Source organism: Tinamus guttatus, unplaced genomic scaffold (genome assembly GCF_059628265.1).
Source record: "Tinamus guttatus ecotype Peru unplaced genomic scaffold, ASM5962826v1 Tinamus_guttatus_pri_ptg000208l, whole genome shotgun sequence".
In the NCBI taxonomy this organism is placed as follows: Eukaryota; Metazoa; Chordata; class Aves; order Tinamiformes; family Tinamidae; genus Tinamus; species Tinamus guttatus.
Window position 1 is genome coordinate 5061836 of NW_028288742.1, and position 14138 is coordinate 5075973.

At 39.1% G+C, this 14138-nt stretch overlaps 1 protein-coding gene across 3 annotated transcripts in view; it reads left to right on the top strand.

The window, feature by feature from the left end:
* BIRC6 (baculoviral IAP repeat containing 6) overlaps window positions 1–14138 on the top strand; it is a 172290-nt gene that overhangs the window by 30880 nt on the left and 127272 nt on the right. For all 3 annotated transcript variants that reach the window (XM_088524187.1, XM_088524188.1, XM_088524189.1), the window contains exons 11-13: window positions 5029–5178; window positions 8016–8241; window positions 11987–12147. In XM_088524187.1, the coding sequence (XP_088380313.1) occupies window positions 5029–5178; window positions 8016–8241; window positions 11987–12147 (537 nt within the window). The remainder of the gene's footprint in view (window positions 1–5028; window positions 5179–8015; window positions 8242–11986; window positions 12148–14138) is intronic.

Genomic DNA, 14138 nt, shown 5'->3' on the forward strand with positions numbered 1-14138 from the left:
GGTTGACAGCTATTGTCCTTGAATACATTTACAGCTGGAGTGCAGTCTGGGGTGATATTTGAAGCCTAATATCTGGTATTTAAGATAAGGATTGGGTACAACGTGGCTCGAATGCATAATTTTCCAGAACTACAGATGTCATCGCGTTCTCCATTGTCATGGAGCCCATTTTTCACATAATAATACTTATTATTTTTATTACAGTCCTACCAAAAAAACATTCTTAAGGAGAGACCTTCCCCTGAGTGTAGACACACTGCTGTTTTCTTTTGTTGGTGTGTTACAGATAGTTTCTGTAGTTTCACTGCCTAGCTTGATGTTGGCCATTTAGGTGATTCTTTTAAATTTAGGTTGCAGTATGAAGAGAAACTTACCTGAAATGTCATTTCCATTTAAGATAGAGATTCACATCTGTGCATCTTGCCTTTTGCATTGCCAGTTTTGAAAATTTTGCTTACTTGTGTTGCTTTGTGAATTTTAAAATATCATTAAAATTTAACTCAGTTACTGATCTTTCACTGCCACCGCTGTTTTCCCTTGACAGGGTAGTAGTGTCAGTCACTATCCAAAGCCCTCAGAAGAATAGTCGTGAAGTAGGGAAGTGAGGTGACGTTTCATACCAAGTTAAATGAATCAACAAGTGGAAACGTCCGGGGCACTGTGGGAAAACGGCCGCTTTGCCCCCAGACTCTCTGGTTTGGTGTGTGGCTGAGTGGGTGGTGTGGCTGTTGTCTGTGTGAGCGCGTAACGTCATTACCCTTGGGGAAACGTGTAGGCGCTCACCTAACCCTGCAATCCAGTTCTCTCACACATCTTGTTTATTGAATGTCTGTGTCTCGTTGTAAATCGTTTCCAGTCCTAGTGAAAATGCTAGTATTGCTTTGCTTTACATCTTACGTAAATTCTCTCAGTAGAGAGTTGATTTGATTTTTAGAAGTGGATCTTAAATCATTTTGGTTTAATTATTCTTTGGAAGTACTAAGATTCAGTCTGGGGAGGGAAAAACCACACACAGCGAGTTTATTGCGTGTTGTGATTGATGGGTCACATCAGATTAGATCTGTTCTTTTGCTCGGATGCGGAGGCAGGAAAGGAAGAAAAACCACAGACATAACTATTTCCTAATGTAAATTTCCATTTTATCAGTTGGCTTTATGCTTTGATTAAAAGCATTTTGCTCCTTTTGTGTCTCTTTTGTGGCTATTTTTTTAATATCTTATATGCCTAATTCTCCTAAATTCTCGCCTGTAGTGTCTAAACAAGAGTGTATTACTAGTCACTCTTTGTTTGCAGGGGAAAGTATTAGTAAAGTATGATTTATTATTTATTTTTATTTTTTTAGACTGGAGCTCGCTTTTGTCAGAAGCATGTGTGCTAGTGCTTCTTGTCACAAGCTCGACAGAGCTGGGTGGCACTTTCACCCATTTGAGGATGGCTTCCCCCCAAAATCATACTCTTTCAATTAGTTGTTTTGGCATTGTAGGTTAGTGTATTCACTACTCTCCATATGGTCCCTGGTTGTGCTTGTATATCTTGTTTGTCTCCTCTTTGTCATTAGGCTTTATCTTCTGCTTTTGTGAACTTTTTATACTGGCATGTGTAAAGTTCAGGAGTCAGTTAAATGCTTTTAATTTTCTGCCTTCATAGGTGGTGGGGGCTAATCGGGGTAGGGAGGGCCTGAACTTTTCACCACACCAAAGTTAGTCTTGGGAGTGATCCTGAGAGGTCATCTTCAAGTCAGGGTCAATTATACTTTCCCTTCCAGAAAGATACACAGATGAACTCATGCTTTCAAAGATTTCCCACGTGGGAAACTTAACAGCCTATTGATTAAATTTATTCTAATTCTTGCTCTTCTTGTGACAATTTGTTTTTTCTCTAATGTCTAATCTGAATCCTCTTTGCTAATTTGAGTCACTGTTATTGTTATATCCTCTGTGGTCGTGATAGAGATTGCTACAAAATGGAGGAAAGAACAGCTTTCTTGTATATTTATACAGTGTTTTGCCCAGTCATTTATTTTCTTAAGCTGAATACTCTCAATTCTTTTCAACTTTCATCAGGGTTTTGAAGCAAGAGCAATAACAGAAAAGGTTGCACTCTCAGCCCTCTTGAGTTAGTCTACGTATCTTGACAAGAAACCCAAATTTGGGCATGGTTATCCAACAGATGTCTTTGAATAGAAGAATTTTTTAGTTAACTGCAGGCTGTACATAACATTTGTGCATATATAAAGTAGGATGTTTGCACTTTTAAGCAGGAAATTGAATCGCGTTTATCTTCTGACTCACAAAAGCCTCTTTTACAGAACTGCTGTCTAGCTGATTTTTCTTCATCCTGTAATGGTGCAGTTAATTACTTCTAGGCAGAGTAGCTTCCACTTGTCCCGATTGAATTGCCTTCTATTTTTTTCATGGAATTTTACAGCTTAAAATCCCCAGGGGTAGTGTAAATGCTGCTGGAGTGTTGTTTTGGGGAATTTCTCTGAAGGAGGTTTTTTAAGTATTCTATATAAATATGCCCAGAGCCTTTCTCCACAAACCAGCAGTGAGACAAAGAAGAATATATGTTGTTTGTGGGTAGGTTTCTGTTATATGATTTAGTTTTCTTGACTATTCCAGTGTATTCCAGTGTCCACTGTTCTACAGCCCATCCACATCCCTGGGCTGTGATCTCCTTTTGACAGTTGATGAACTCCAGGTTCCTACTAGAGTGCAGAAGATGTCGAGGTATTGAATGTTTCACCATGGGCTCTGTCTGCACTGGCCTGGTCTCTGATGTGGCCTCTGATTTTTGCCAGTGAGACTTTCCTGCACTCATCACCATTTTGCTGAAAGGAAGCTTGGGGTTTATTTGCATAGATTTATGATTCATTTGTTCTGTTTGCGTAACCCATCAGATTCTTAGGTCCAAGGATTCAATCTCCAAGCAATTTAGTCATTTTAAATACAATTCAGAATTAAGTGATCAATGTTCTGGATGTTTTACCTATTAGCATCATACAATGATGTATGCAGATTATTCTCCTTTGTGATCACAGAGAAAGTGAGTGTGATCTTACATATCTTCTTCTTGGAAGTGCAAAAGAAGCATTTATTGCCTTCGTCAGGGAGTGAAGTCTTCAGGTACACTAGCAGCTATGGTGTTCCGTATCTGGATAGAATTAGAAAGAACAGACATACCAGTAATAATACAAAGGAAGGATGACAAATTAGCAGTGACTTTGCATAGATTTTTCCTGGCACTGCTTATCAGAAGCTACAGTATCTTCAAAAAAATTAAAGAAACATTTGTCACCAGAAAGTCACCTTCAGGTATTTTGTGAGATGTATGGGCATGGGGCTCTTGGGTAAACTTAATCAGAAAAAGAGCATGTACGTAATGTGGAAGAAGAGCCAGGCCACATGGGAAGAATATAGGAACATTGTCAGAGAATGCAAGGGTGCAATGAGGAAGGCCAGGCCCGTTTGGAATTAGAGTTAGCAAGAGATGTCAGAGGCAACAGGAAAGGCTTCTATAAATACATCAGCAGCAAGAGGAAGACTAGGGAAAATGTTAGTCTGCTGCTGAATGGGGAGGATGCCTTGGTGACAAAGGATGCAGAGAAGACAGAGTTACCAAATGCCTTTTAACTGCTAAGGCCAGTCCCCATGTGCTGAGCCTGGAGACAAGAGAGAGAACCAAGAGAGAGGAGGACTTTCTGATGGTCGAGGATGATTGGGTTAGGGATTATTTAGGCAAACTGGACACCCATAAAGCTATGGGCCCGCATGGGTTGCACCCAAGAGTGCTGAGGGAACAGGCAGGGGCCATTGCTCAGCCAGTCTCCATCATGTTCAAGAGGTCATGGAGAGTGGGGAAGGTGCCGGAGGACTGGAAGAAAGCCAATGTCGCTCCAGTCTTCCAAAAGGACAAGAGGGAGGACCTGGGAAACTACAGGCTGGTCAGTCTCACCTCCGTCCCTGGAAAGGTGATGGAGCAGCTCGTCCTAGTGACCATGTCTGAGTATGTCTCTAGGTGTGCGTAAGTGCTAGAGTCTGTCATGAGCCCAAGGATTATAACTCCTCCTTCCTCTCCTAGTATGGGGTAAAACAGGAAGGCAGATTTTTGGTTTGTTCCTGCTAACTACCAGTGTGCTCTGCCCTGCAGGAGCAAACTTCTCTTGAGTTCCCAATGATCTATTCCATTTTGTTAGGTGTGTTTCCTCCTTTTTCAGGCAGGAGGTTCTCAGTTTCAGATCATGGAGATTGTTATGATCTTTGAGCGTTAACCAAAACAGCAAACAAATGGAGGTTTGGCTTCCTACCAAATGTGGCTATCAAGATCTGTGTTTCCCAACATGTCCTTCTTTCTTTGTTCAAGAAAATTACTCCCTTGTGAGCTGTTTGATCTCAGCGGAACTCATTTAATAAGTATTATTTACTTTAGAAACCTTTTCCTTCTAACCTTTGGATCTACTGCTAGTGTACCTGGTGATTATACTTCTGTTTTGGATTTTCATTAAATTTATCTTCTCGAGTTTGCCTCAGATCAGTTGAATAGCTTGCAAAGTACCGTACTGGTGTGATGAAAGGACTTTCAATAACCAATTATCAGAAAAGTTACAGGAAACCTTCCCTAGGATTTTTTTTTCCATATATAAAAATAATATGGTAGAAGACTTTCTGTCTTTGGCAATCTGGATTATGTGAAGTGTCATAATCATTATGATTTAGGCTTTCTATTGGGATTTGTTTCGTTAGTTACTTGAATTATCGCCACTTCCTATATATACTTATATATTTTTTTCCATTTTATGCCACTCACAACTGCAATTAGCTTTTTTTCTAGTTCTTGGATTTGCATTCATCGTGGAAAAAAAAGGTAGTAACAAGGCAAAGTAACGGTTCATGTATAATCCAATCTCCTGCAGGTCTTGCATAGTTATTGCTTTAAGTGTGCTGTACTTCGACTGGAAGGCTGTCTTGTGAGTTGTGTTTGACTATATGTGTCTGAACTTGCTTCTTCTGATGTCTGTCATGAATTTAGGTGGAGAACTTCATTTCCTTCAGATTGGAGGAACCTGTGATGACATAGATGAAGCTGATATACTTGTAGATGGATCCCTTTCCAAAGGTGTTGAACAGTCATCTGAAGGCACCAAGCCCTTATCTAACCCTTCTAGTCCCGGCATTACAGGTAAATTGTACATGTTTAAATGTATCTAACAGCTTTTTTATTGTTATTGTTTTTACTTCTAACTTTTGGAAGTTTTGGAAGTAAAAAAAAAATTGAGTTATTTAATAATATTTGGAACTTTGTTGTATTTATAGCTGTAATTTGAGTTCTGTAGTTGTTCTGTGTTCATCACTCATTATGAATGAGCATCATGTTTTATCAGTTTCTAAATCTCACAAAGCTTTTGTATATCTGACTGTTTTTCTAATCTCTGCATGTTACTGTAAGTCAGGCAAACGGGAAAAATATGTGATTTTGCAAGAGCTGAATATCTCTCACAATTCAAATAGGCTCGAGCTCTGTATTTGCAATTAAAATTGTACGTTCAATATCTGAAATTGCCTTAAAGCTTCATGTGGAAGCTTTAGAGATCTGCTTCTTAAAACTAAACACATATGGTCAATAAGTGTTTTTGCAAAGAATGGAATTGATGCTGTCTATACTTTAAGAAGCCATGTTAATTTAAGCTTATAATAAGAACTCTTGGATTTTTTGATTATAGTAGTTTTATTTGACTTGAGCCTTGTTCACATTGTGCTGTTGCTTCCATGCCTGTTCTCCTGGGAGGTTGTCTGCCCTTGGATGGAAAGAAACAACTGCTTCTAGTTGTGTGATTTCCATTTTAAGCCGAAACATCTTATTTAGGTCTTTTCTGCCGTTCTTGTGTGCCAGTCTTGTTACCTCCTGCCTTTTTAAGACTCGTGGCTCCGTTGGGCAGAGTAAGGGGACAAGTCTCAGGGGGCCCTTCCTTGTGGGCAGTGAGGGGCTGCTCCGGCTTGCAGGGGAAAGCAGGGAGCGTTGGGAGAGCCTCTCTCCTCCTTTCTCTGTCCTCATCAAAGGTACTTTGTTTTCAGTGATTTGTCACTAAAAATTGCCAGTGAACTTCATTTTGCTTATAAAGCCCGAGGGAAGATTTGAGTCATAATTATTTTAGCGGAGGCATATATGTAAGGAAAGAAGTCTGCAGTTTTCTTCTTTAGCTTATGGCAAATAAAGCATTAAAATCTCTGGAGAGGATCTGAATATCCAGAACATAGATTTTTTTTCAGTAGATGGGCTGTCTGCATGGCAGTTTATCAGCAGGTTGCAGCCTCATCCAGTCAGAGGGCTACTTTGACCTACCTGAAGGATCATCTTGGCTGTGTTGTAATTGTTCCGGAAGGAAATAAGGTAACCACACCAAGTCCTAAGTCTTGACTGGGTTAAAATCATTATTTCCTTTTGAGGAAAGGAGATTTTTAAATGCAAAACAGTGGTGTAAAAGGTGCTTTCTTTAGAAGCAACATTAAAAACAATGCTGATTTTTCGTAGCCGCCTTAAAGCCTATTTTCACCTTTTCTAGTAGAACTTCAGTTTGTTGTTGCTTCCTATTACAACGTAACAAAAATCAGGTGGTTTTGCAAAAGAAGCTAAGCCGTTCTGACAGCACTGGAAAGTTCATTCATTTTTTTTGTGCAGTTTAAGGTGTTGATGCCTCATGGCAGTTTGTTACTCTGAATGCTCTGAACTTTTTTTCTCTTTTTGGTGGGGTGGGGAGAATAAAGAGGAAAAAAAAAACCTGCTGTTGAACTGTAACCTTGAATCTTATTGCAGTGTCACCTAGCTGGTGAGAATCACATTTGAAAGTGGGGGATAAAAAAAAAACAAAAAAAAAAACAAAAAAAAAAACAGGCATTTGTTCTGTGATTAAAAATTAAATTTCTCAGGCTGACACTTTGGCCTCCTAGATTGAAAAGTTGAAATCTGTGCTTGCAGTTAGAGTGGATTTTTCTCTCATCTTGCTGTTGTTCTGGTTTCAGTCTCTTATCCTAATTTCAAGCAGTATTGCTTCGTGTGGCAGTCTCTAGGTTCAGACTTAGCAGTTGGTTTGTTTTCTTCTTTTGTTGTTGTGCACATGTAACGTGTATTTTTTACTGAGGCAGTGACAGTAGCAGTTAGGCAGCCAACTTTTTGTGAAAAATCATAGTATTTCAAGAATGAAAAAAAAATTTCTCTGAAATGCATTTTTAAGAAAATCCAGAAAATTAACATTGTACGTATCTAATTTTTCCTAAAATTTCCTTTTTGTGTGTGTGTGTCTGAGGAAATCTGGTTATTTTTAGAGTTCCTTTGTAATCTGTGTTTGGCCATTTGTCTCCCTATTTTGATTTTCAACATTTTTTTTTTGATTAATACCCATGAACTTTTTTCTCTGGGCTAGCACTTGAGTATGAGGACAAAGTATCTGAAGCGGTTTTGTAGGCTCACTGTCTTTTAAGTGTGATATATATGACATGTTGTACTTTTTAAATTTCCTCTTATCCCTTTTTTAAGCTAAATTGGGAGCCTTCCAAAACATTCTAGTAATCCACCATGAAACAAGTCTACATGGATGTGCAGGTGATAATACAATGTTTACAACATCTTATAACGATTGGTTAAGTTGTATAGCAATAACATGCATTTGTTTTCTCGGAGTATAAAACTTTTAGATTTTCTTATATGAGTCAATGGATGTTTGAACAGAAATGTTTTAATCAGATTTATATTGTAGAAGTACAGATGACTATAGACTTCTTTTTCCTGATGACAACATACTTGAAGTTCTCAGTACTTGGAAAACTTGCTCCAGATGAGTTGTTTTCAAAGAATGCTGACTTCAAGGCTGTGTTTTTTTGTTTTATTTTGTTTTTCTCCTGTTTAATAAACTTCATAAAATGTGCAGTTTTACTTACAATTTGGATATGCTTCAGAAGGTTTGTAGGATGTTCTGGAAAAGAAGTCTATGTAGTAAATGTGTATGTTCTGCAACTATTCAGGAGTTGATCTGTTGGTGGACCAACCGTTTTCCCTTGAAACGCTGACATCCCTGGTGGAACTAACCCGTTTTGAGACCTTAACTCCACGGTTTTCAGCCACTGTGCCCCCGTGTTGGGTGGAAGTCCAGCAAGAGCAGCAGCAGAGGCGACATCCTCAGCATTTGCACCAGCAGCACCACGGGGACGCAGCTCAGCATACTCGCACTTGGAAGCTGCAGACAGACAGGTAAGTAGGTTATTGGTGCAAAATGGACTGTGTATGCATTGTTTGACCTGTCTGTGGAGCTGGCATGCTGATGATATCCATGTGCTTTAATTGTTTTCATCTCATGGGTAGGTTTAAGAATGTGTACTTGCAAAGATGCTAATTAGTATTAGCATTACTGTTCATGAAATTGACATGGCAGATCTTGAAACAAATTGGAAAAAACTGTTTTGAAGTTGTGTACTTTCACATGACAAACACTGTCATTTTCTTATATAACTGGAGAAATAAAGTCATGTATGAGATAATTACTTGAGTCAATTTGGAGCATGAGGTGTCCTAATGTTTAGACACTGTTCTCAGTGAAATGAGCTGCACTGGTACTATGTAAATGTAACTTAGTTTTATACATTTGATGTAAGAGCTTGAAATTCTTTTGAGATCTTAGACTAAAACACAAGTGTTGCCATCTCCCTGAAGAATTACTTAAAACCAATGTGTGCAGTTTTGTGTAGTTTTCCTGAAAAGGCTTTGAAGAAACAAAGTATAGATACAAGTTGCGTAGGGTGTTTTGTTAGGGGAAATACGCAATAAGGTGCTGTATGTCTTTTGGATCGGGCCGTCCACCCATCCTGCTCATCCAAAAGCTCAGTGCAGGATCCTGACTGAAGCCAAGAAGAGCGGTGCAGAATCTGAGTGTCCATTTGGCAAGCAACGAAATAGGCGAAGGATGCTCGGGAAGCTAGAAACCATATGCAAAAAGATGATGATGTTTAAACAAGTGGAAACTCCCTTGTGCGGGTGGGGTGGACCAGCCCTGAAACATTGCAGGTGGGAAAAGGAGTCTGGAAGCTGCGGGCATGCCGGCGTTGACCCTTAACCCGGGCCGAACGTGCCCTAACTCGAATACTCCAGCCGGGATAAAAGCTGGCAGTGCGTTATTGCTTTTAAAAGCAACCTGCATCTTGTGGTTTTGCGTCGCATAAATAAAATACTCTATGTGAGCCTAATGGAAAGGAGGTGGTGCCACGCAAAGTAATCTCCAGGAGTAATTATTGATTATCTAGTGCGTTCAGCATCTATCCTGAATGGTGTGAGCAGAATGCTACTTAAAACTTCAGCAGGTTTGCTCCTTTGAACTTTCTTATTGTATGACCTTTGCAGGAGCATCCAGAGATTAAAAAACGACAGCCACCAAGCCTCTCCCTCTTTTAAGTATTCTATGAAACAGAGAAAGATCATTATCGATTCTAATACAATTTTAGTCTTATTTGCTAACAGTCTAACTTTGGAGTCGAGGATAAATTTTCGTTATGTTTTATGTCTTATTGCACTTTTAGCTGAAAATTATTCACTGTCTCTTCTTAAATTAAAACCATGAGGACATCTCTTGTGCCCATCTTTCAGTGCCTTTGTTCTGGAAAGAAGGTGCTGCACTTCAAAACTTCTATTGGATTGTATATAAATGTAGAGACTTAAGCAAAATCGTGTGGCTTATACATAAACCTAGATGGCCAAGTATGTGTGTGTGCGGGCTTTTGCATGTGTGTAAATATATGATACGTATGCAATTTATTTTATATATATGTGGTTTATATACATGCACACATACTAAAACATTTATTGCTGTATGTGTGTGTATGTTTAAATAGGAGTACCTGCGTTCCAAAGTCTTTTCAAGCTTCTTGGATTGTAATTTTCCCTTTGTCTAGTAGTGTCTGCTATAACGTTAACTGTACTGCCCTTATAACATCTTGGTACCTTGCTGGTCCTGTTGCTGGACAGATTGCCATTTGTCATCACTACAGCGAAGCTCCTGAACTCTTCCATCCTTATCAGAGTTATCTTTGCATCTAGGGCTGCTGAGGCAGAAACAGAGGCCATAAAATTGAAGTTGTTGCTTTGTAAGAAGTTGAATGGAAAATGGCATAATTCTTAAGCTTCGCAGTTAATTCTAAACTTTCACAGTACGCAGGATGAGTTTGAATGACCAACCTTGTTTACTGCATCAGAAAAGAGCTGGATTAATTATCCAACATCTTAGCATTTCTCCACAGGCCTCCCCATGATTATTTAATGTAATGCATAGGAATGTGTTAGAAACATTTTCCTTCTCTGGAAGGAAATGCTTCTGTTTCAGTTTCAGATATCTTTCCAAAGAAGGTCTTACATACATTTCATGAGATTAGGGATAGAATTGAAAGGCAGGTAATTGCAATCCAAATAACTTTCAGATAAAATTTATTTTAGCAATATGTTCTCTACCATTTTGTTGTAGCAATTCCTTTTAAGTTCACTTTTTGGTTTTATGATATATTATTAAATAGGCAAAATTTAACAAAATTAAATAAGCAAGATAACCCATTTTAACTTTGCTATGCTAGAAAGTGATATTTAATAATATGTATGTGTATATGCACAGACAGGTAGGAGACACGAATATATGAGAAATGTGACACATGTTGCTTTTTAAAATGGAACACTATGTCCTTGTAAATAGATGACTTCTGAAAAGTCACTTCCATCTGTTGAACAAGTAGGCCTAATAGTTTGCTTATAGACAGGAGACATTAAGCCTTTTATATGCACCTAAAGTCTGTCGTAAATGTTATGCATATGCCTGAGAGAGATATGACCTTTGAGAATATCACTGATATCACTGTAAGAATTAAATGCATTTGTGTCAAAGCTTAGTCTATTTAATTTTTTTCTGACAGTGCTTGGTGTGTACCCTTACTTGATTTAAAATACCATTCTGTGTTTTGGATGAGAGAAATATTTCTCTTTTTATCTTTTTTATCTATTAATTTCACAGTATTTATGGCAGCAGACTGAAATTCTTAATGTACTCGTTTTACATTTAAATAATCCCAAACTATCAAAGTTACCTCATTTTAAAAAATCTTGCTAGTAGATTGATAGGATCCAGAAGTGAGGTTACTTTAAAAACAGATTCCGGTGTGACTTGGCGCATGATTAGTTTTATTTGAATTGTTTTTTTTTTTTTTTTTCCCTTGGGTTTGAACTATTTTTGCAAACCTTAGAGTATCAAAATATGAAACCGATCACTGAGGAGTACTTATTATCTCAAGTTTACACTTTCAGTAAAAAAACACAGTTGGCTTCAAAAGGAAAATATGACTCATTAAAAGAAAGCTGCACCCATTTTGCTCAGCACAGGCTTCTGAGTGTGCACCTGGTAAGAAGCACTTCTAATCCTGTATAAGTTATCAAATGTATTAAATTTTTTTTATTTGAAATTAGTGTTTTGAGCCTCCTGGATGTGGCTGTTCTACTACTAAAGTGACTTTTTTTTTGACACTATCAGAGCAAAGGCCAACTAAAGAGATTGCAAAGCAATTGCTATGGTGCTTTTTATACAGTTCAATGATTGGAATATTCTTTTTTTATAGTGAACTTTTAAATTCACTTTTTCTAGAAAAGAAACCGTTTTTTAAAGTAATATGGAAGCAATACTGTAATGCAGGTAATAGGCAATCACGTGGGATTTTTCACCGTTGCTTGTATCCAAATGTTGTTTTGTCCTCTCTTATCAATTGGCTTTTAAAGTGTTCCTCACAAAATGAACGTGATTACAGTTTAAAAGACTTTTACTTCAGAAATTCGTGTGGATGTCAACTAACACATTTTTTTTCTTTTTTTATTAAAGAAAGTGTGCATAGATGAAGATTGCACTGGGTAGTGCTGCCTGCTTGTTCTGAATTTGCTCTTAACACTGTAACTTTGTTTTCTTTTTCCCTGACAGCAACAGCTGGGATGAGCATGTTTTTGAACTGGTTTTACCAAAAGCCTGTATGGTTGGACACGTGGACTTCAAATTTGTTTTGAATTCAAACATCACAAACATTCCCCAGATTCAAGTGACTTTACTGAAAAATAAAGCTCCAGGCTTAGGGAAAGTCAATGGTAAGAAAAGACTGCAGATATCCTTGAGGACTTTTTTTCTTAAACTCATTATTCTCTGTGGTGTCTATTAGAACTGATTGAAATTATTTAAATATTTTTAGTTTGCATTTACTTCTGTTTGTTCTTGTATTTTTCAGCATCATGTTCTGTTTTCACTTAACACATTTGAGGGTAATTTGGGGAAACAAACTGGATAAACAGTTTCAAATTCATGAATTTTTTGGACTGTGAAGTGGATTGAGGACTGACTGGATGGCAGAGCCCAGAGGGTGGTGATAAATGGGGCTGAGTCTGGTTGGAGGCCTGTGGTGTCCCGCAAGGGTCAGTACTGGGCCTGATGCTCTTCGACTTGTTCAGCAATGACTGGATGAGGGCACAGAGGGCACCCTCAGCAAGTTTGCAGATGACACCAAACTGGGAGGAGTGGCCAACACTCCTGAGGGCTGTGCTGCCATTCAGAGAGACCTCGACAGGATGGAGAGTTGGGCAGAGAGGAACTTCATGAGGTCCAACAAGGACAAGTGCAGGATCCTGCACCTGGGGAGGAATAACCTCAGGCACTAGTACAGATTAGGGGTTGACCTGCTGGAAAGCAGCTCTGTGGAGGGCGATTTGGGAGCTCTGGTTGATAACAAGATCCTGCCCCTCTCCTCAGCTCTGGTGAGGCTGCACCAGGAGTATTGGATGCAGTTCTGGGCTCCCCAGTACAAGAGGGACATGGAGCTTCTAGAGAGGGTCCAGCAGAGAGCCACAAAGATGATTAAGGGACTGGAGCATTTGTAATACGAGGAAAAACTAAGCGAGCTGGGCCTGTTTAGTCTGGAGAAGGCTGAAAGGAGATTTGATCAACATGTTCAAGTACCTGAGGGGTGATTGTAGGGAGGATGAGGCCGGGCTCTTCTCCATGGTGGCCAGTGACAGGACAAGGGGTAACGGGTGCAAGTTGAAACACAGGAAGTTCCACCTCCTTATGAGGAAGAACTTCTTCACTGTGGGGGTGACAGAGCCCTGGCACAGGCTGCCCAGAGAGGTTGTGGAGTTTCCTTCTCTGGAGATCTTCCAAACCCACCTGGATGCCACCCTGTGCCATGTGCTCTAGGTGTCCCTGCTGGAGCAGGGGGGTTGGACTAGCTGATCTCTAGAGGTGCCTTCCAACCTCAACCATTCTGTAATTCTGTAAATTTTATACAAACCAGAAACCTTTGACATTTTCATAGAACTTCTCCTTCCCACACTGCAATATTCCCCAATATTAGCAAGAGAAAAAGTGTGCTGGAACTATTTTCTTTAAAGCAATATTATAAATTGGTGTTTGTCCACAGAAAAAAAGAAAGTAGCATAGTGGAGTATTTTCTCCAGTATTTCTTAGAGGAAGTGTGCTCTCCTAGGATGCAGGACTTAACAGCTTTAGCAGAAGTGCTATCTGTGACTGCAGGACAGTGGTCAAGAGATGTTCTTGCAGTTTCCTCCTGTGTGTAATATTTGAAGTAAATAGGAACTTTAACACATAGGAGCAGTTTGTCTTCTTAAAGCAAAAAGTAGGCTGATTAATCCTTGTTCTTCTGAACAGACTCTGCTTTGCGTTCAGCATTAACTTAACATGCATTCTGTTCAATAAATACGTTTGATCCTGGATCTGCAGATGTTGAAATTAATGTGAAAGTCTTTGACGGTGAGACAAAACAGAAGAACTGCTCAACTCTTTTCCTTAATGTTTCACCTAGTGCTGAGAGTGAAATTTCTGTGATTTGCTAATGTTTTGAAGACAGTTGATTTGGCTGTGAAATACTTGGTTAGAGCTTTCTGCAAGTGTTTCAAGCACAGTGTACTGATTATCAGACCTGACAGCTCTTCCCGAGGCAACATTTCAGTTCATTACTTGAACTGTAAGTGTAAGTTTGGTAAATGTAAGTCCTTTCTTCCCAAGGTAGTGGATAGGGTGGAGAAAGCCTGGAGATGAGGGGTATGCATGGGCACTTGCCGTGACGTTT